Below are 23,550 nucleotides of genomic sequence, written 5' to 3'. Positions count from 1 at the left end.
GAATAATTTTATGATTACTTATTATATTATTTCCTTATAATTTGTTTTATTGGTCCATAGACGTACACAGTAGCCAGCGCGACTGGTGTATGGAGCTCAGTGCTGTGTCTCCTTGGAAGGCTTCTGGCTTTGCGAGTCAACTACTGCATGTTGGATACCGACCAGCTTTTCATTGGCTTTCTCATGAAGCAGCTGGAACTGCTTGAGCATCATGAGATACCGTAAGTATTTCAGTTATACCTTTAATACAATTGAATCATAATAACCAGTTGAGGATAGTATTTTTATAAACTTTAAAAATATTTCAGGAATTGCTGTGATTTAGTCAAAAGTATTATGTTGTTCCTGGTTCAATTATCCTCATCAAAGCACCACACGAAGCAAATTATTGAAATTCCTAAGGTATATATTTTCTCTTAAATTATAGTACTAATGTTCCAAAAAAATTTTTTTTTAAATATTCTTAAAAATTTGCTATCGACTTTAAGCTCCTCAATTCTAGTCAAATTTGAATAATTTTACTGCGGTGACATAAAGTAAAAACACTTTTGTTTAACTAGCGATTATAGTTTAGTTTGACAGTATTAAAGACAAACAAAGATATTGATTTTGAATATTTTATCTATCACATGATTGCAGGCAGTAATTTTTCTTACAAATATTTCTTACAATCTTTAATTGATTTCTTGTAGATCTTGTTAAATACGTGGTTATTTTTTCTTATTTGTATTTAAGCTTATTCAACTGTGTGATGGTCTCATGGCGTCGGGTGCTCAAGACGAATGTATCGCGGGCTTAGAACCCGTAGCACTTAAGGTTTTCAGCAATATAGGAGGATCTGGTATAGGTAAGGGCGCTTTTGTATTTAATATAACAAAATAACAATGATAATATTTTTTGACGAAACGACAGAAATTATGTGATTTTATTTATTAGCTATCTAATTCGGGACGCTTTTATAATGTAAAGTTGTTTACTTACAATAAATAAACTATATCACTGGGAAACGTGTGTTATATTTTTAAACTATATATATATATATATTTAATTGAGTTTTATGTATTTAATTGCTCATAAAAATCGTTTAGTTCTAGTTAATGTATGAAGTATCAAATGTGTTTTACTTTAGTATGCTATCGGATAGATCGGTAGTATATATTATGGATTATTGGGATTATTTGTGTGATGCCTAATGCCTATATTATTTAAGGTACTGGATTAGGTCGTGCCCAACAGCAAGAGATTCAAGCAACCAGAGAAGTTCTGTTTTACATGTTGCAGAAAACGATGCATCTTCCTAAGGTATACATTAATCTAACTCTTGTTGCTTTGACACTTATTAAACCGTATAAACTTAGCTGTGCTTGCATTGTTTTAACGTGCCGTTTTCAACATTGATGGTTGAATTGAGATCAGGCGCAAAATACTGATACTTGCTTGTAAAGACATCAATTTATGATGAGGAAACTGAGGGTTTATGAGGGTTGTAACGACACTATTAACATTTTTTGAGAATTCTTTACATTATTTTTAGGAGTGATATATCATTAAAATTTTTGTTACAGGTGTTAGAAGTAGTATCGTGTGTTATATCACTGTCCCAAGAGCAACCAGAAAATCAGTACCGTTGGTGTGAACTCGCAAGTGATACATTATTGCACGTGCTCGCTGAACGCAGCGCTGAATGCGAATACGCGCACGCGCTACGATCGCTTGAGGCGTTACTTGAAACTATATCAAATGATGTGCTTCTTGAACAGACAAGAGTTGAGATGTTGCTTAAGATTTTGTTTAAAGCTCCACCAGAGCAGGTATGAATAGAAAAAAATGGTGTGTGTACTTATGTACGCGCGTAAGAAGTTATACCTACTTCTTTGGCTTTCTTTATTTTTTTAAAATATTAAATAATTAATAATAAATACAATATTTAATATTTAGTATATTATTCAATTATTAAGTATATTAATAATAATTATTATTTTATTATATTATTAATTCAATTTAAGAACTAGGTAGGTTTCATAACCTTTTAACTAAGTAACATAGGTCTTTGTGAAAAAGCATTGCTAAATTTCTTTGAAAAAATAATTAAAACTCCTTTATTTGTTTAAAAGGTAAATGACAAATGTCATTATGGTCATTCAAAATTCTTGGCATACGAACTTCACGCATATTCTATTTCTTTTTACTTGTAGATTGTCTTATTCCTATCTCGCTCGCGCACGCTATAATCACACTCCCAATTTTGTGTCACAGGTGCGCGCGCATTGTAAAATTTCACTCTCATAAATTTTTCATAACGCGCCTAAAGAAGTATAACTTCAAAAAAATATATTTAACCATTTTTATATGTGTATGACTTTTCAACAGTTTAATATTAAACCTAATTCTTATAGTGTATAAAATAACAGAGGGGTGGCAAAAATCTTTTTGTATATAAGAAATATGTTTAAAAAAAAGGTTTTTATATAAATAATGAGACTGTCATAAGACTAACTACCCCGTGAACTTCGCTTCGACTTAATATGACTTTTTTACTTAGACTACCATTTTGGTAGCTTCATACTAGCATATTGAACATTTTGCTATGCTACCACAAAGAGATGTTCGCTTTTCCGGAATAAAAACCTAAGTACTAAATATTTTATATATATATTAATATTATATTTTTTAAATGTTTATCTACATAAAATCCTTCAGAGTTCAAGGAACAAATAAAAAAATGGAACTGGAACTAGAACGGCCGTCCTAGAGTTTTGCCATTAGCAACATATTTTGTAATTAATTTTTATTTATATACTGATTCAAAACTTAAGCTTTAGTCTAGAAAGTTTGCATAAGCAACTCTTGTCGAACACGGCAAATAGTTCCATGTTTATAATGTTGAATTCAGGTACAATAAAATGTTCATACAAATTTCAATATTAAATTCTTTTTAGGCAACAACACCACGGAAGTTAAAGTTACGATACCTATCTATCATATTGGTACTTCTTCGCAAAGTACTCGTACTTATTCCAGAAAGCGAGATCCTGCTATCAATAAATTACCTAAAAGCGACTTGTATCGCACCTCAGTCAATATTCTTTAACGTAAAACCCAACATTGACCCCTTAAACGTCCAAAACGTGAACGAAACGTGTGCGAATCTATCGCCCGATGTGATCCTAGTACGATTTCTCTTCAAAACGTTAACGTATGCCATGATAGAGCTGGATGATGTAACAACTGGTTATGAAGTGCTGTCTGATCATGATGAATTGCTGTACTCTGTGAGCGTTGGACTTGTAGTTCAAGTTAAACATATGCTGCATTTGACCAGTGAGTATAAAATACATTGAATGCGGTTTAAGTTTACTTATTATAAAATATTGTAGATCTTAATTATTTATTTAACACAAAAAACATGGTCACTAGCCTGCATGGTCACTACTAAGCGATCTCTTCCAGGAAACCCTAATATCTTAGATTTATAAAATCTGTGTTGTTAAGAAAGTTTAAAGAAAAATTATATCAAATAAATGTTTTCGGCGTAAAGGGTGGTGAAAGATAATGTCGCAATGCTGCCATGCCTACTTTTTTGCGTTTATTTAGTTATGCTTGGAAATTATGATGAGGTGTCTATTTACTAAATTATTTCCCTATCAAGGTATAATAAGCTATACTTTTGGACTTTATTGCGTAATTACAAAATTGTATTTTTTTTTTACTTTATATGTCGGTGTATCAGATTCTGTTAGCTTCAACAAGCTTTGTCTTTCACATAAACACACTTGCAGATGGTTGCGGATTCCCATTAACAGCAAAGAGTGCCCAAAACCTTCTACACCAGGAACAGAGTGGCTTGAATACTGGCCTCTATAGTCCCGATGAGAATATTCCACTTGACGATCTCAATCGACGAGTGTTAAGGGCCCGAACTGCCCTGACAATGCACTGGTCACATTTACTTATCAGGTACATACAATCCTAGTAACGTAATACTCCAACAAAATGTCTATGGTTGCAATAACGAGGTCATATCTTTAAATATAGACTATCGGTATATATCAGTATTTATTCTTAAAAGGCCGGCAACGCACTCGCGAACCCACTGGCATTGAGTGTCCATGGGCGGCAGTATCACTTCAGGTGAGCCTGCTGCTCGTTTGCCCCGTTATATTAAAAAAAGTTGACTTTAGCGTTTCGTCTTTCAAATAGGTACTAGAAGCTTCGTTCTTCGATAAAAAATGTGTTTTTTTTTTTATAAAATTAGTAACGGTTTTCATAGAGTGATAAAACCGTACTTTATGTCAACGTCCGAGTATTAATTGTGCGTATAGTTTTTTAAATCTTTTACAATGACAGGCTGAACACCGGCTGCATAGCTAGTCACAATACTAAGAAGATTCTGATTGACGAATTTGTATATTTGCAGGTTAAATTTCCTCTCTCATAAATACTGGCAGAAACTTATCGGTTTCTCCCGTAGTTTGCCGTTAAGTGCTCGCGCCGCTCATTACGCGCATGCGCCTCACGCTGACGCTACGCAACTGGCTGTAGCGTTAGCTTACTGCGAGTATTTTGTGAGTATCAAAATACCCAAATAAAGCTTTCATATTATACAATTTTACTGTATTTGTGTACTGCAAAATAGACTATCGAACTTAGCCTTAAGAAATTGAAGAAAGCCTGAAATAAGGTATACGTATTTTAGCAATTACTCTGAATTCTTCTGAAATGTTGTATTTTAAACGTCACAGAGGAAATGGCTTTTTAGAGGATAAAACTTGCTGAGTTTCTTGCCCGTTCTTCTCAGAACAAGGCCTCCTGGTAGTTTGTGAAGGGATGGCGTAGTCTTGCTCTTTCGCGAGTTTTGTAAACGTTTTTGACATACATAAGCATAAGCTAAGAGCCATCTAAACTGAATAGTCGTATTTTGATTTTTTTGATTTTGCACACAATTGTAAAAATATTATATACCTACTATTAACCTCAGAAAATATCTGATTATGGCTGATAGCCGATTGCAGATGAACAAGAACACAAAAAAAAACCTACTATTAATGTAAATAATAAAGTTGCGCATGCTTTTTAAAGAAATTGTTTGTCCGTGTTAACATCAGCCTTCTATATCCCATTAGAAAACAGGTCAATCAAGATATATATACAGCCCCATATGGGCCCCAGTATATTTCGGCATCGCAAATTATCTCGTACTTGCGTCCAACTTTGAAAACTTATTGTTTGTCTTTGACAACTCCATCCTACCGACGCAGCCTCTGGTTTTGTCTTGTCACCAGATTGTAAGTTCAGTAGGAACTGAAGTTCTGTTGTCCGGCTTTCGGTATTAACAATTATACTAGTTGTTAAAACGAAAGTCATTGTGTGGTTTCCAAACCCTATTCGTTTGACAATAGCGTTTGTAAACCACACGATAGGATTAGGTAACACTTGTCAACGCATTGAATTCAATTGCGAAAATTTCAGTCTAATTATTTGATGCTGCAAAAAACGTTGCATCTTCCTACGTGTGCGTAATCCACAGATAGGTACCTAAGGAGGCGAATAGTCTAAAGTCTAACAAAATGATGAACTGAGTGGCTAGAAACCGCTTTTTCTCATTTCTCTTCCAGTTTAACCACGTATTGTAATTAAGGCTCTCCCATAGGTGGAAAACGGTCTTGGCGAAGTTGTCCACTTATCGTGGTTAGTGGGAAGTCGTGCACATACCCTGGTGTCTCACTGTACTGAACCACTTGTGGCCGCGTTGCTGTCGGCCCTGCAACGATGCTCCGCTACCAGTGCCTTGCTGCTTCATGCAATTGCTGCTAGGTGTCAGCCTTGCTTGCAGGTATTTAACTGCACAAACAAATCTTAATACTCATAAACATTTTTTATCTCAATATTTTGTTTGCTAAAGAGTTGGTTTAATTGGTTGATAGCGCGTAGTAACTACTGGTTTAAATGGAGAAAATTTGACGACTCATTGGTCTAGTGGTTAGTACCCCTGACTGCGAATCCATGGGTCCTGGGTTCGATCCCCGGCTGAGACGAACATCGATGTGATGAGCATTTGGTGTTGTGCTTAGGTCTTGGGTGTTTAAATATGTATTTATATGTCTATCTATCTATAATATGTATGTATATCCGTTGTCCATAACACAAGCTTCACCAGCTTAGCATGGGACTAGGTCAATTGGAGTGAATTGTATTTTTTAAAAAAAAAGTCGTTGGATACTGGATAGTCCATTTGTCGAGAAAGGTTCACCAACACGACCGAATGCATACTTATTTCACCACTTTTATTATAATTAGATTTCTTAAAATACACTTTTAATTTCAGGGTGAATTTGCTTTGAATACGTATAAAGTGCTATCCTCATGTCATGAGAGTCAGTTAGGACCTTTGGTTTTCTTCATATGTAGAATCATTGGCAAGTTGGAGCCTTCCATTGGTGCAAGGTAATGACAGTTTTTTAACCGGCTTCATATTTTAGCTTATCAGAAGATCTACAGTAGTGTAATTTGTCTAAATTGCTTAATGTAATACATCAACCAGATATGAAGTATATCTGAAAATATAAAGATTGACGGTAAAGGCAAAATATACAAAAGTCAAGACTACCCTCGGATTACCCTGATTTAAATTAATAAAAATTTCGCTGCATTTTTAGATTCTCGCAGCTAGCGATAGAGAGATGCAAAGATTTACGAGATATGGGTGAAGATGGCGTGAAAAAGCAACTCAGCAAGGAAGATGTTCAAGTGGCCTTGGAACTTCTGCAGCGGGACCGGGCACATCAAAGGTTCGAATTTTACTACCGGAAATAAAGTTTTGCCGTTTACTGAAAAAAAAAGTTATAGCGTGTGTGGTGTGACCCTATCTAAGCCAAATTAATTCGACAATTTTAGTCACACATATCTAATAGCAGAATTAGGTTTTCCAAGAAATTTCTGTTTTCACTGAATTGTATAGCAAATTAATAGCTGCTAATATTTCGGGCATAGATGTGTTAATGAGTTTCATATGTACAATGACCAACCAAGATTTAATTCTAGTACATACGAGTTATTTTGGCAAAATTTACCATTTTGTCTATATATAATATAAATATGGATACTAGCTGACCGGGCAAACGTCGTTTTGCCATGTATATCATTTATAATAAAAAAATAGGGGTTGATCGTAGAGGGGTGACAGTTAGGGGTTGTATGTATTTTTTAATGCTGTATCATAAAAACAGAAAAAAATATCTAAAAATAAAAAAAATATATTTATCCTTAACATTTAGGGGGATGAAAAATAGATGTTGTCCGATTCTCAGACATACCCAATATGCACACAATATTTTATGAGAATCGGTCGAGCCGTTTCGTAGGAGTTTAACCACAAACACCGCGACGCGAGAATTTTAATTATTAAAGCAACTAAGAACATTAAGTTCTGATTTTGTAATATTATAATAATACGTATCAAGTGAAAATAGTTTTCACTTATTTAAAAATTAAATTATCGTAATTTTACTATAAATGTTTTTCAGATACGCAAGTCTAGTCTCAGAGCTAAACGCGCTGGCATCAACTGTGTTTGATTTGTCACCTCTGGATTTAGCTCAAGAGCGAATAGTTAATCCTCAAACGATTCGTACTACGACGATAGATCACCAATGGCTGTTGTTACAGGCTAAGACTGGGTAACTATAATTAATTTCATCTCATTAAAGTAAAAAAAAGGGTGCGTGTACTTATGTACGCGCGTAAGAAGTTATACTTCTTTGGCATTATTAAAAATAGATTTTTATTGCATGCAAATAATTAATTAAAATTAAATGAAGACTGGAAAAGGAGTCATTATAGTCAATAAGAACTTTATTGACTGTTTACATTTGAAAAATTAAATAAATAAATATTTATTATTATTCTCTTACATTAAGTGTAACATAAATTCTTTTATTATTCGAATGTTGTTTTTAAATTAATCCAATGCCGTAGCATCTTCCGTGGACAACTTCATTCTGTTAATTTTGTGTCACGGTGCGCGCGCATCGTAAAATTTCACTCTCATCAATTTTTCATAACGCGCCTAAAGAAGTATAACTTCAAAAAAATCTTGTCCAGATATAACGATTTAAGTTATATTTTAGGTGCTGTCAGCGTGATAATTATCTACCAAAGGTGTCTCGATACAATGATTTAGCGAACTTACTTTCAAAACTACCTCTGGAAGATCTTACAACTATTATGTCCTGTCCAGAGTTTGACAGAAAAATAATTAGTGTATGTTTCAAAGTCTCCTGTAATACCTACATTAGGGAATTTCTGAGCTCATTATCAGTAAACGAATTGAAAGAGACGGAACAAGAAGCGGTTAGGCAGCAAAGAGAGATGGCAAGAAGTAAAGAAGAAATGACCGCGTCCGTTGATAGTAATAAGTTAAATGTCGTCAACATACACGTATTCAAAAAGAGCGATAACAAAGAATCGAAATCCCAATTCTTTATTCCCATGACTTCAATTGACAATGAAAGCTTCGGTAGTTTGACAATCACAGAAGAGGAATGCGAAATATCAGTCCCAGAGTTGCCGAAATTGTACATAGCCAGTGTATCTACATTGGACAAATCGTTGGCAGAAATTTTAAGACTCTTCCCAAAACAGAACCGACCGCTGAGCCAATCCGAGAATTTCAGCCTCAACAAAGAACAGACTATAGATAGGTACACTCGGCGTTGTCATCAAGTGTTCCAAGACAAATTGTTTTACCAAGAGTTTATGACTATACAGACAATTCTTACTGGTTACCTGAAGTCGTTAGACAAAATCATCGCAGTAATAGACGAAACGGACTGCGATCTGCTCGAAAAATGTATAGAGAATCTATTACCCAGTTCCTTAGCTCGAAATTTGGCTATTTTTAGCGTAGTATCTCTTCAGTATTTGTCATTTTTGATAAGCAACAAAAAAGTAGTGGAAGCACCAGTGAACGCAGAAGTGTCGTTTCGGGCGAATTTACCCACAGACAACATTTGCGTAGACAACGTTTTAAGGCTGACCATAGAGAATGTTGCGAAAGCTTTAAGCTTTGAGGAGATTTGGTGCGAACTGAACATTGACAGTAACATAAACAGGGTACAATCAGCTATATGCTGTTTATATGCGGTTGTGAAGTATTTAGTTAAGGACCGAAAGCCGCTGATCTCAAAGTCCCATATACGCGGGGAAGACGGTCCCAAAGCGGATATAATGATAACTGGGAACAAATTGATTACATTAATTGAATATTGGGAGGATAATTTCTATGTGAAAATGGAAAAATTGGGGAAATACGAGAAGGTGATAGAGAGTTTGATTGTAAGGTTGGCACGATTTGAAGCTGTGAGTACTATGTCTTTAATACCGCCTATAGCGTGGGCGAGCGGAGAAGTGAAGACGCGAGGACCGCTTGAATTGCCCTTACGTGCGCTTCAGGATATGGATGTGTTGCAACCTTTCTTGTTCAGGTACGAGTCTCTCCTTACTTTTTTTTAAAGACAATTCACACCAATTGACCGAGTCCCATCCTAAGTTGGTGAAGCTTGGGTTATGGGTACTAGGCAACGGATATACATACATGCTATAGATAGATAGACATATAAATACATATTTAAACACCCAAGACCTAAGCACAACACCAAATGCTCATCACATCGATGTTCGTCTCAGCCGGTGATCGAACCCGGGACCCATGGATTCGCAGTCAGGGGTACTAACCGCTAGACCAATGAGTCGTCATACAGTCGTTACATCATCATCATCAATAGTTATGAAGCCCCTTGTGGGCCTAAGCCTCTTTAATTACACTTCGCCATCGCAATCTATCTGGTGCTACCCTTGTTTCGAGGTCCTTGACAACTCCATCCCTCAAACGCAGCCTCGGTCTACCAGGTTTTCTCTTGCCACCGGTTTGTGAGTTCAGTAAGGACCTTGACCAAATATAGCAGCATTTTTCAGCCATGAAACACTTATCCGAACTTCGATGTTGTAAATAAAAAAAATGGTGCGTGTAGGTACTAGTGTACACACGTAAAAAGTGAAACTTTATTACTACAGAATTTCATTAATTGCATTTACTTGAAGTAATCTAATCTACTAATTTCAAGGTTTTCTCGCGAGATTTGTCGCCGACATTTTATTGAAAGTTTTGAAATTTTATGGCCATTTCAAAACTTTCAATAAAATATCGGATTCAACCTGCGATCGATCAAGCAATTTGTAGTTGGTATTAAAAAAAGCAACATGGCGCATAATCGAAAAACGTGACGATTTTTTACATTGCTACAAAATTTCTCCCATACGTCGATAAAGATGTTTCACTTCAAAAATATAAAAATAATTTATACTGTTTTCTAGGGTAAACTTAATAGGTTGGTCCTCAAAGAAACAATTTGAAGAGATTTGGGTGGGTTTAGTGGGGGCGTTGCAAGGCAACGGACCTCATTGGGCGGTACGTGGCATTAGTCAGTTGTTGGTGACAGCCGCACCCTACGTACGAGGCAAGGGTATACTACATGTTCCAAGGGTCTATTTACCGTGGAACGATGGGTAAGATATTACATAGAAAATGTATGTGCATGAATTGAATATATAACTATACAGCAGTGTTGGCCTAGTGGCTTCAGCGTGTGACTCTCATCTCTGATCGTAGGTTCGATCCCGGACTCTGCTTCTAGAACATTGTGTCTATGTGCGCATTAAACATTCGCTCGAACGTTGAAGGAAAACATCGTGAGGAAACTGGCTTGCCAAACCAAAAATGACCAAACCAACCCCAAAATGTCGACGGCGTCGTCAGACAGGAGGCTGATCACCAAAGTGTCTATTAGATTGACAAATAATCATGAAACAGATAAAGAAATCTGAGGCCCAGACCTAAAAAGTTTGTAGCACCACTGATGTATATGAATATAGATACGTGACCACTATAAGCAAAATATCTTTAAGTATATAATCTAAATTGACGTGCGTCTTAATGGCGTCTTCGTGTATGATGTATTTAATAATACATTTAAGTAATACAGTCTTCCTTTAATGTAAGATTTCGTAGTATGGTGATTTTGTTGTTCCTTTTCTTGACCAAATTAAAAGAAAACAGAATTAGAAAACCATCTCCCAATCCACACAATTATTAATTTTATTTCGTAGTATGCAAAGATTGCGAAACATCCTTGTCGGGACATCTGCGTACAGAATATTTGAGGACATAAATTTGGAACGCGTCCCACTACAAGAAGACAACATTGCCGGGTATCAGTACGCACAGTTTAGTACTGAGTACCTTAAACTGGCTTCGGGTAAGTTGTTTCATATATGGAATTATTTTGAGATTTCGAATTAATTTGATCTTAATTTAGGAAATTAAAAATGAGTCATGTGCACTTTTTATTATTATTATTATTATGTTTTTTTTCATGTATACTTTATTAGTTTAGTTTGTTTTTTGTTCCTGATAAGTTTCTTTTTCTAAACAACTAAATGTAATACATGTATTTTTGCACTTCTTGCCTTTCTTATGTAATTTAATACTTTTTTTTCTCACAGTGGTTGCCTGGAAGAGATCGCTCGAAAGCGATAAGGCCGCCAGTTGCTCTCCTTTTTATTTAATTATGTCAATTGTACTATATTAATGTATATGCAACGAAGTGTTAATAAATAAATAAATAAATAATTTCTTTAGTTTTCGGCAAGATATAAATCTTCTTACTAAAAGTACATGGGCCAAGATTTCTTTTGTCACCTCCTTGTTACGTTTAGTTCAAAGCGCTGTTCACGTATTCCATATATAGGTAGTGCAAGAAGACGCGCCCAAATAATTTTTGGTTGAGGGGATCGCGGGGTGCGGGGAGTTTGCTCCGAGCGTCTGTTGCGAACCGTCAGCTATTCATTGTAGTGTGCGTGTGTACCGATACATTGACGGAAGCTTGCACACATATACTATAAACGGTTTGAAGGTATAGTAGGGCGCGTCTTCGTGAATACCACTATCTGTAATTGTTGTACAAAAATAAATATAGTTTAAACAAACTAAAAAACACGCTTTTAAAGCACATCAAACTAAAAAGTGAAAAATAATTCCTAATTTAGGCTGAAAATGGGTTGCTCGATGGCACAGAGCGCCCCACGCTTTTTCACAATAATACCAGTATTTTTTTGCTCATTACCATTTTCAGCCTAAATTAGGAATTATTTTTCACTTTTTAGTTTGATGTGCTTTAAAAGCGTGGTAAACTATATTTATTTATTTTTTATGTTGAAGTTAAATTTTTTTTATTTGTTTCATTTTTTTTTTCGGATTATTGCATTGTCATCGATCTTTGACAGGTGCGCAAAGTTCGAATTAAATCTGTCCGTTAAAAGTGGGTCAAAATCGAGTCCGAAAGAGTCGGTTACATACATACATACATACAGGTGAAGCTAATATAAAGCGTGTAAAAACAGACTCGCTGTTTTTTTAATGACCACGAGCACATTTACAGCACATCTTGGCGAGACGCAGTACATTGGGACTGTTTTATAGTTTCCTATTCAAATATTTGAAGTTGCGAATTGGATTAAATATTTCTTTCAGATCTTGTTGACGAGGCACACTACCGTGTACGTAGAGAAGTGAAACGCAAGCGCAAGTGTACGGAGATAGACGTAAACAGTTGCGTACAATTATTGATGGATGTCGCTACTGATATGCTTGAACCACAAGTAAATAAAAAAACTCATTTACAATTATTAATGATGTGTATTGTATAATCCACTTAATTTATTCTAATAAACATTTTGCCAGCGCCCACCTTTAATTTTTGTTGTACTTGAAACTAGATTCAAACAAATTTTTAATGTATTATTGTTATAATCTTATATCATCTTTAATATTCTATTTACTTAATTTTTTTTTCTTCAAGGCACCAACTGGTCTTGCAGCCCGTGTTTCCCTACTCTCAGCGATAACGAATACAAGCTCAGTATTCAGTTCGGCCAATATATGGCGACGGGCTGGCACTCAACTAAGTGCCTTACACGCCGCTCAATGGCCCCACGCTGCTTCAGCGGCCTTACACGCTTTAGCCCATTGCCTCCCCGTGCTGCATGCTGCAGCGCCAGACGACACGAAACAGGAATTAACGGCAGTACATGAGAAGTTGTTGAAATCTCTATCAGCAAGTTATGCGCCGCTGCGACAAGCCGCGTTAAGGGGATGGTTGCTGCAATTGCCTTATGCGGCTGCTAGTGATACATTGCCAGGTGAGAATAGCATTTATACATATATACTATTGTATGTATGTATTACTTTACTAATATAAAAAGCGCAAAATATGTTTTAAAAAAAGTGAAAGTTAACTCGAAAATAAATTATATTGTATAGAAATTGGACATTAACATTTTACAAATTTTGATTTCTCGTTGTTAAAGACCAATTTATTATTAAATAAAGGCAAATTTAAATTAAAACAACAATATACAAACCAAAACTGAAACTGAATAAAACGTACAACAAATCAAATCATATATCTAATATAAAATAGCTGTTAATTTTTTTGCCTATATAATATGTACTTAAAAAAATAACAAAATACAACTTATTTGGGCTTTAAGTAGTAGTAAATAAGTATTATTGAAGTGAAACTTCTTTAGAATCGTTGTGATTTCAAACCGGATACAACGGAAAAAGCGACAGTAAAAAGAGACAGACACATAAATATAATAGGATTTGGCGTGAGAGAGAGTGAGATAGGAGGCATTATACAGTGTATAAACTTTAAATTAGTGTGTATTTGAACATTTTCTGAAATAAAAAAACAGATTTGATGAAGTCTAAATAAGTAAGTCAAGTAAGTAGTTTAATTATAAAATTAGATTATTTATCAATTTTATTTACAAATCATTAGTTATAGAAACTTTTTGAAGTGAAAACTTCGTATTACACTTAATTAAAAGTTTATACACTGTATAATGCTTTCTATCTCATTTTCTCCCATGTTGGATCTTGTGAATTTATTTCAAACTTTTATTATTTTAGTTTTTACCAAATTAAAGATTGATATTAAAGTTATAAATAAAAATTTAACATTAAAATATATATTTTTTTAAAGAAAGATTTAGACATTTAGATAGAGAAAAAGTCTAATTTACATATTTTAATTAACTTTGTTTTTGAAGGTTTCACTTCTACCACGTGTGAATTGGACACATGATTTTTTTTTATTACAATTGTTATTTTGTAGATTTACGACAAGTTGTAGCACGTCAATTGGCTGACCCGTCCCGGATATCCGTATACGAGCAGAGTCTATATTGGGCGGTGTTATTCTCCCTGGCGCCTGACCAATCCCTTTTAGCCGCTAATTTCTTGGCTGCGAACCCCCACCACTATTGTGCGGAACTCGTTGCAAGGGTAAGTCGCAACTACTAATGTCAAATGGGGTTTGAAATATTTTAGATGACAGTTTTAAAGATACGCCATTTACTCAAATACTGGTGTTGATATGTCTTGTAGCTTGTGTTCCGAAAGAATAATAACTTAGTATTGTCTTTGATTGACATAACCTTTACACATTTAAAGTACAGCTCTCTACAGCTGTGATACTTTTTGACATCCAACACCTTTTGTCTTCAGTCACCGTGACCTCGCACGCTGTAAAGCACGCGAAACGTCGGATAAATTTAAAATTATGTTAAATAGTTGTAAATTTATAAAAATACATAACTTTAATCCGGTTAAAAAGTTTTTTCTTTAGATTAATAACTTATTTACTAATAAGTATATTAACATGAGAAAATGTCCAAGGACACTACATACAGTCTGTATTAAGGACAGAGTATCTCCCCTCAGTTTTTGTGTTCGTTTTTCTATAGTATTGTCTTATATTGACATAACTTTTACACATTTAAAGATAACAGTTTTTTACCGGATTGAAGTAATGTATTAACTAGTATTTACAATTATTTAACATAATTTTAAATTTTTCCGACGTTTCGCGTGCTTTACAGCGTGCGAGGTCACGGTGACTGAAGACAAAGGGTGTTGAATGTCAATTGTTATTTTTTCTATTTAACACTGTTTAGCACTTAACCCTAACGTGCACTAGTTCACAAACTCAAAAAAAAACTTGGCTCGCGGTGTAAAGAAGTTCTCGACATTCACGTGATTGTGAAGCCTTAGTTCATCGGTGCTCCAGCAATATATAACGCTTAACATAATTTAATATATGCAAAACGATTTTTCAAAGATGACTAGAAAATTAGTGGCAATGTGTCAGCTCTTAGCCTATTTGAATTTCGGGATCCACCTTTAAAGGTAAATGGTAAAATCTCATCACATTAGATTCAAAGTAAATTGGGTTACACAACAAACGCCAATAAATACTCTAATACTTTTTTAGTATTGATAGTAACAGTAGGTAATAATATTCCAGGGTATCATATCTGTGTTACGAAGGCAAGTGCTGCCAAAGGATATCAAGAAAAATCTTGTAGAAAAACTTTTAGAAAACATGAACAAGTACTCTGAAGAACACGCAGTTCAAATACTCCTTGTTCATCTGTTTTCTGGTGAGTTCACAAATTTCATATTATACGTATATACGCCTCCTAATAGTGGGAACTTAATCTACAAATTCTCACTAGAGTGATAATGACAAAACATTTAGTTATAGAACTAATTGAGAAAATTTACGTTAAGATATAATAACATATTGAATATTTCTCTTACATGATAAAAAATTAAACCTCGTTTAAAATCGAAGCTTAATTTGCTTCCTCCTCTATTGATAGTACCGTCGTTTCATAGTATGGCATAAGTTGATTAGTTTTCTTACATGCAATTTCTGAATCTCGCACATCTAATATATAAGAAAGTACTCCTTAATATGTTTATTTTACAGCGGATAGCAAACTCTTATCGTCAGGCCGTCGCGAAGTATCAGACATGGATCCCGACGTACTCATGAGCGCAATGGAACGTATAACGCGCTTATACGCATCTTTACGTCACGTTTCACGTCCCGACGTACAAAGTATATGTGGCAATGCATTGCGGCATTTATTAAGAGAAACTCTACCACCTGCTGCGACACTAAGCCGAGTCTTAATAGAGCTTTTAGATACATGCAAAATGGCTGAGGCAATTGTGCCTGACCCTTTGAGTGATCGGGACGTCTGCGTGCGCGCAGCTATCGCTAACTGCGAGGTTGTTTTTGAGGTTAGAAAATTGCGCTGCATTATTTATATAATTTTTTTTGGTTAGTTCTTCAACAGCTGATGTTAGAAAATAATGTAAAATGCTTAATTTTTAGAGTTTATTTTATAGTACCTATAAAATTTTAAATGTTTATATAAATATAATCAAACCAATCAATACATTCTTAGGAATAAAATAGGAAGAGTATCTGGTCACACAGGGATGTTCTTGATTTGATGACTAGAATATGTATGTTTCTCTGTCTCTCTCTCTCATTTTGTTTATTCTTATTAATATGTAATAATATATTGAGATTAATAAGATTAGTACGAAACCGTGTTACGGTTTCGTACTTAACCAAGTACTTGGTTAAGTACCCTTGTGTAAAATAAAAATTAAGTTTGTTCTTCATCACCTTTCAGGTATTCCAAACATCAGTTTCTCAATCTCAATTACCAGTTCTCAGCGGTTGGTTATTTGAGGCTTTAGGCCAATTGGTCGGTGGGAGGGTCTCTCCTAAGCTCCTCCCACATGTGCTATTGCCACTGTTAGTCGCCGCTTCGCCCTGCCCACTTTTGAGGCATACGCAGTCTTTGGCACTACACGTGTTTCATAGCGGGTTCTATTCACAAGTGAATCAAGATTTTGGGATATTCAGGTATTTAATATGACGGTTTTACATAACAATAAAACCGATATTATGTGCCGAGAAGGAAAACATACAGCATTGTATAATGAAGAAGCAATGTATACTTAGCCATGAAGTGCGATACATACCGAGTGAAATAGTTCCGCTTAGATAGAATAGATGGCGCTGTAATCGCCTCAACTTCATACTTATCTTAACCAGCTAGGACGGTGTCATTTCCACAGTCATAGAGTCTTCACCAGGAAGAGCTTCCTACAATGCTGTATGTTTTCCTTCTCGGCACATAATATCGGTTTTATTGTTATGTAAAACCGTCATATTGATGTGCCTCCGGAAAACATACAGCATTGTATAATGAAGACGTGTTTGTTATCTGCTGGTGGATGTATATAGTACAATATAAAACACAACGCTATGATGACTATGAAGAATTAAGGTCCGGGCTTTAGCTAAAGCCGTTATTGTTTATATAACTATTTTATTTACTTGCAGCAATTATTATTCTTAGTTACGGTATAAATATAACTACAGTTACTAGTAACTATATACTCCTCTGATTTAGATGTACAATTAACATAATAATATAAACTTCCTATCATAACAACAAGGTATTTCTATAATTACGATGGTGCAAATGTATTAAAGAAAGAGTGATGAGTTTTCTCTACGAGAGTCTATCTCGCGGCAGTAATGATTAAAGAATCTATGTATTTGAAGATTTCCAATTACCCCGTGTAATAAAAAATTTCATCTATTGGTTGATTTTCGACCTAATTATTTTGCTTTTTAGGGATAAAAAAATATTGTTTAGATTTTTTACTTGAGATCTTGTTGTACCTGTTTTTTTTTTTTTAAAGACAGTTCACACCAATTGACCTAGTCCCATGCTAAGCTGGTGAAGCTTGTGTTATGGGTACTAGGCAACGGATATACATACATATTATAGAAAGATAGACATATAATTACATATTTAAACACCTAAGACCCAAGCACAACACCAAATGCTCATCACATCAATGTTCGTCCCAGCCGGGAATCGAACCTGGGACCCATGGATTCGCAGTCAGGGGTACTAACCACTAGACCAATGAGTCGTCAGGACTAACTGAAGTCTCACTAAAGTGATAGGGCCTATGTTTTATCGTGGTGTTTAGAAAGTTTCCATGTTGACTGGCGTCTTGAGTGTCTGTCTTAGATTCGAATACCGGTGTTAAATAAATATTACCACCATCATCCACGAATTGCTCGTCAGTAATTTCTAATAAAGTGAACCCTGCGGCCCAATGCTAAATGCAATACTGTGGCTGTTCTGCGAGCCGTATCGAATAAAGTGTCCCTAGGAGGGTTGGAAGAAAGCCAGTCTAGTACTATTCGCGGGTCCCACGTGACGGATGATTTCACGACTTTTGGTTTAGCTACTCCTAATACTCTGAGGTTGTGTTTAATAATAAAATTTGAAAGTGTTTGTTGTTCTACATGGGGACCGCAAAAAGTTAAAATTGCCGATTTGCGAACAAGGATGGTTGATAGGATAAATTCCTGTTTTGGCTTTCTGTACTGTCTAAGTGTTTGTTTTGTAATATCATGTATGTTAGCTGTAAGATTACTTATAATTAAATAAATAAATAAATAAATTTTCTTTTAGAAAAAGTGATATTAAATTTTTTGCAATATCGGCTGTTTGAGGGGATTTTGGGTTCACTTGAGAGTTGTCACACCATGACAGCCCTCTTTTGATTGCGGGTAAATAAGTGGACAGGTGGAGTGACCAACTCTTCAAAAGTAAATCTTTTTCCAGTGTGGACCAGTCTTTTATTTGGGCACCCCACCCCCAATTTCCCAAACTTTTAGGGTCAATGCTTGTATTTGTGGAGGAGACAGTGCAATTGTCGTATCTAGGAGTGTCTGCGATAGGTATTGAATTTCGTGGGGGTGATCTAGAGACCTGGATTTCAGGTCCTGCAGCCAGAAACCTTGCGGCCAATCTGAAGCAACTATCAGATAGGTTCCCGTCGCCCGGTTTAGGTGTGCTAAAACTCAGGGTAACAGACTTGGAGGGGGAAACACCCATGCTAGAGGAGGAAGGTGCCACTACGCAGCCTTTTTTCCCTTTATAATCTGTCTGCTATGATCACCCTGGTAGGTAATGTACCGACAGAGTTATGTTGAATTTGTCCGTCAGGTGCAATAGTTTGAAGGTTAGTGTAAGTAACCCTATCGATTTCGTTCCTCCTTCTGTTTGAATGTATGCAATCGGAGTTTCATTTGTCAGATTGTATTAACACGTGTGTGTTTTGTAATATTTTTACATTTATTTTTATTGCGGGCCCCCCCCCCCCCCCACCCCAATCCGAGGCGTCCGTCGCTAGGAAGTGGGTTGCAGGTTCTTTGTGTATAGGCGTCGTCTGATGAGTAGCTCCGAGCCACCACATCATTTCCTGCCCTACAATCTGAGGCAGCAGTTGACCTCGACGGGGTCGGATCTTGTTGAATTGTCGCAGAAAAATCTGTACCTGGCGACAGTGAAGCCTCCCGCGGGGCACGAGTTTAGTTTGAAAGTTTGCGAAGTTTACTTGCCCTAGCAAAGCATTGTAACTCGCGAATACAACGCATAACTATGGTTTTTGCGCTGTATTTTTACCTGGGGTAGCGACATCACATTGACCATAGTATTCCAGCGAATTCCAAGGTATTCTAAATTTTGGGTTGGTACCAATACGGATTTTTTGGTAATTGATTTTCCAACCTAGGTGTTCCAAGTGTCTCACGGCCTCCGCGGCCTGAGAATCTAACTTGGCGGGTGTTCCAAGTGTCTCACGGCCTCCGCGGCCTGAGAATTTAACTTGGAGTGGTCTTGGTTGACCAGAAGGTAGTCGTCTAGGAAGACTAGCACTCGACATCCCTTCGCACGTAAGGTCTCCGCGACCCAACATGATACTGCAGAGAAAAGGTGTGGTACTGACGCTAGCCCAAAAGGAAGGCAAGTCATGTTTTCGTATAACTGCCCTTTTTAGCTGAGCCTTAAGAAAGGTCGGTGTGATCTCGCTGCCGGTAGATGGAAATAGGCTTGTGATAAATCTATTTATCATCCAGTCCCCTAGTTGAAGAAAGTCTGGGACTAAGCCGTGGGTGATCAACCGAAAATGTTTTGTCTTTACGAATCGGTTTAGTTCTCGCAAATCTACAACAGAACGCATCGTGCCGTTGCTTTTCCTGCGAAGAACCATTTTGGATATAAAACTGGGGGTTTTTTTGAGAACTGTTTGTAGGATACCTTGCTTGATTCAGGAGTTCTATGATTATCTGCGATGTTGTAGGTGACGGTCCGGTTGCGTATTGACTTACTATTCGATTTATTGGCATTAACAAAGCGGTTTCTTGTACAGAGGTATGCGGAATCCTTGAATTATGTTGGATAGTAATTTTTTTCCGTCATTGTTAGATAACGGGTAGTTTTAAAGTTTATGACTATCGATTTTCCTGTTAAACGTTCGCATCGTTTCTTGTTTTAGGTGGGTATTACGAAAATTATTTTTTCCATTTTGTGCCTGGTGTCTGTATTTGGATGTAGATGCTTACGATTCTTTGTATCTAGGTTTAAAAAGCTCTTACTCTTGAAGGTTGCGGCGGAGATAACCAGAATTGCGGCCCACCGAGGGATTGTATTAGGGACGCGAGCTTACTTTTGTCAAATAAAAATTCCTCGCTAGGAGGTATATTACTAAGCGCAGTTTGAATACTTTTGTCCGAAATCTTACTTATTAATCTTTTACGCCTAGTTTCTATACATTCCGCTCGTTTTCCGCATACAATTTGCAGGGTTTGTTCATGCAATTTGTAAGAAGGTGATTCATTACCAACAATATAGGATATTTTTGTGAAAAGATTTAATCGCGGGTTTTAATTCCGTTGGGTTATTACGAGTCCAGTTTATGATTTTTTGTAATCCAGATTGTAGTAATTCCCTTTGACATAGGAGTTTTAAAAGCTTAATATATTATTATATTTTTATATTATTATATTTTTATATTATTATATTTTTATATATTTATTTTGTAATTTTTTTCTTTTTTATCGGCTTTCTTAATACTCTTTTTATCATCAATATTTGTGATCAATATTTGTGACCAAGCCCAGAGATTTCGATTTTCGGGTCGACGGATTAAAAAAAAATGGCTATAGTAGTTGGTCGGTCAGTGGGTACCCTCGTCATTGGACGCACTGGCGTTGACATTTGGTACATAATATCGTTGATGCATTATAAAATTTGTGAGGAAACTCACCTGATTATATAACGCGTCGATCATGGGATCGACCGTTACCTGTGCTACTCGTATCCTTTTCTTTCGTGGCGGTCCCTCGCGCTCCGAGTCGCTATCAGACGCGCTGCTGGTGCACGTGGAGTCCTCTTTGTCTTGTTCGCGACCTTGCTCGACACTTTTTTAGACTACCTGCCTGATCGGCCCCGGCGGCGGCCTTATCGGCATCGTGAGTCCATTACGCAATTGTGATGTATAATAATGCGTTTTGCTAATAATTAACACTAAGAAAGACTATAAGGTTTTAAGTCGTTATTGAGTTGTTTCGGTTTCGACCGCACGCGGCGAAAGTACACAACGCTATGACTGTGGAAATGACACCGTCCTAGCTGGTTAAGATAAGTATGAAGTTGAGGCGATTACAGCGCCATCTATTCTATCTAAGCGGAACTATTTCACTCGGTATGTATCGCACTTCATGGCTAAGTATACATTGCTTCTTCATTATACAATGCTGTATGTTTTCCGGAGGCACATCAATATGTTAATTTTTATTAGTACTACTTATTTACAAAATGGATTGTACGAAATTAAATCGTTTTATATCTCTGTCCTAACCTAACCTGTGTTAATTATAATTCTTAAATTTATTATTTTTCGATCAAAAACAGTCTCCGGAGAAATTAAACTTGAAGACAGTTTTAGACGGAAGACTTTACAAGCATTTTATAATGGATTTTTGAAGTTATACTTCTTTAGGAGCGTTATGAAAAATTGATGAGAGTGAAATTTTACGATGCGCGCGGAAAGTGACACAAAATTAACAGAATAAAGTTGCCCACGGAAGATGCTACGGCATTGGACATAATTTTAAAACAACATTCGGATAATTATAGAATTTATGTTACACTTAATGTAAGAGAATAATAATAAATATTTATTTATTTAATTTTTCAAATGTAAACTGAACTTTATTGACTATAATGACTCCTTTTCCAGTCTTTGATTTTTTAATTGTATTTAATTATTTGTATGCAATGAAAGACTATTCTTAATAATGCCAAAGAAGTATAACTTCTTACGCGCGTACATAAGTACACGTACCCTTTTTTTTTGTAACAGAGGGCAAACGGGCAAGAGGCTCACCTGATGTTAAGTGATACCGCAGCCTATTTTGACATATAATAATATTTTGACTTCATAATAATATTTCAGCGACTTATTCAGGAGCACAAACACTATGTCATACTCCGAGCGTCGGTTGCTTTGTCTCGTGGCTCTTCACTCACAGTTTACAGACCAACAGTTGCTCAGATTGCGAGAGTTGTGTGAAGATAACGAGTATTTGATTGATTTAAGACAATGCTTGCTAGATGTAACTAGCTAGTGGCAAGTTAAATAAGATAATAGATAAGGTAACTATGATATTTACTCCATGTTCATACTAAAATTATAGGTTTTATTGCATTTTTTAATTACTTTAATATTTTTTTAGAACTCTTCTTTGAGAAAAGAGACAGATGAGTATTGTTGTAAAAAGAGTGCAATTTGGCTGATTTATTTTATGAATAAGGGCATTGTGATGAACACAAATTTAAAATTAATGCATACTTAAACGTTTACTTTAAATCTTACTACTACTACTTACTAAAATCTTTTAATAAACTTTAAATGTCTTTGAAAGCTGTAATAAACCCAATTATAAAAGGACCATTTAAGGCTATATTGGTTCTACGTAAACAGTGGCTTATTCCAGAGTTCAATTCCCGGTTAAACAAATGTTTCGTGTTAAAACACTAGAAAATAAAAAAAATTGAGATGCAGAAATGCGTAGATACCATGCCATAGATAATATGCTAAATTTTTTTCTAATAATTTTACTTATATACTATACATAATAAAATAAAATACATAATTTCTGTTCTATAATATTAAATTATATTTTCAGAGACCACTACAAAAGAGCAAATGCGTTTAATCAGTTTTAAGAACAACGTTTAGACGGCGAGAGTTACTGAAGACAATATGTAATAGACTTGCTTGGCTTGTAAGAATAGTATGAGGTAGAGAAAATTATATAAGACACTCTTATGCTAACAAAAGAGGTAAAAAAATTATATAAAGGTATCACATCTAAAACTTGTGTTTTACGAAATATTAGTATTGGCTTTGTAGCCTAATATAATAATATTCGAAATTTTATTCATAATGTTACGTGGTTAATATTTTAAAAATTAATTGGCAATATTATGGCTTATTATGGCTTCATAGCCTAGCGGTCTTATTAAGTGGCAGCTAGGTGAGGGGTACCGGGTTCGATTCCCGGTTCGAGGGCAAGTTTTAATTTAATTTAAATTTGTCCTCGGCCTTTGGGAGTGCCTAAACCGTACATGGAGGACACGGTCGAATTTCTAAAGACAAGCACGAATTATAAAAAATCCTATACTTGACGC

At 35.6% G+C, this 23,550-nt stretch overlaps 1 protein-coding gene across 1 annotated transcript in view; it reads left to right on the top strand.

Moving 5' to 3' along the window:
- LOC125054374 (huntingtin) overlaps positions 1-23,336 on the top strand; it is a 39,660-nt gene extending 16,324 nt beyond the window's left edge. Inside the window, exons 20-42 of the mRNA XM_047656225.1 lie at positions 61-221; positions 309-402; positions 736-847; positions 1,211-1,302; positions 1,566-1,811; positions 2,940-3,321; positions 3,780-3,957; positions 4,418-4,565; positions 5,651-5,833; positions 6,326-6,444; positions 6,657-6,788; positions 7,524-7,676; positions 8,127-9,482; positions 10,372-10,563; positions 11,164-11,312; positions 12,587-12,714; positions 12,915-13,254; positions 14,235-14,404; positions 15,426-15,561; positions 15,894-16,210; positions 16,612-16,847; positions 22,313-22,512; positions 23,046-23,336. Coding sequence (XP_047512181.1) covers positions 61-221; positions 309-402; positions 736-847; positions 1,211-1,302; positions 1,566-1,811; positions 2,940-3,321; positions 3,780-3,957; positions 4,418-4,565; positions 5,651-5,833; positions 6,326-6,444; positions 6,657-6,788; positions 7,524-7,676; positions 8,127-9,482; positions 10,372-10,563; positions 11,164-11,312; positions 12,587-12,714; positions 12,915-13,254; positions 14,235-14,404; positions 15,426-15,561; positions 15,894-16,210; positions 16,612-16,847; positions 22,313-22,484 — 5,196 coding nt within the window. The 3' untranslated portion in view covers positions 22,485-22,512; positions 23,046-23,336. The remainder of the gene's footprint in view (positions 1-60; positions 222-308; positions 403-735; positions 848-1,210; positions 1,303-1,565; positions 1,812-2,939; positions 3,322-3,779; positions 3,958-4,417; positions 4,566-5,650; positions 5,834-6,325; positions 6,445-6,656; positions 6,789-7,523; positions 7,677-8,126; positions 9,483-10,371; positions 10,564-11,163; positions 11,313-12,586; positions 12,715-12,914; positions 13,255-14,234; positions 14,405-15,425; positions 15,562-15,893; positions 16,211-16,611; positions 16,848-22,312; positions 22,513-23,045) is intronic.
- Positions 23,337-23,550: the final 214 nt, after the last annotated feature.

The sequence above is a fragment of the Pieris napi genome, chromosome 12, assembly GCF_905475465.1.
Source record: "Pieris napi chromosome 12, ilPieNapi1.2, whole genome shotgun sequence".
NCBI lineage: Eukaryota > Metazoa > Arthropoda > Insecta > Lepidoptera > Pieridae > Pieris > Pieris napi.
The sequence above is the reverse complement of the archived record's forward strand: the minus strand, read 5'-3'. Positions and strand labels throughout refer to the sequence as shown.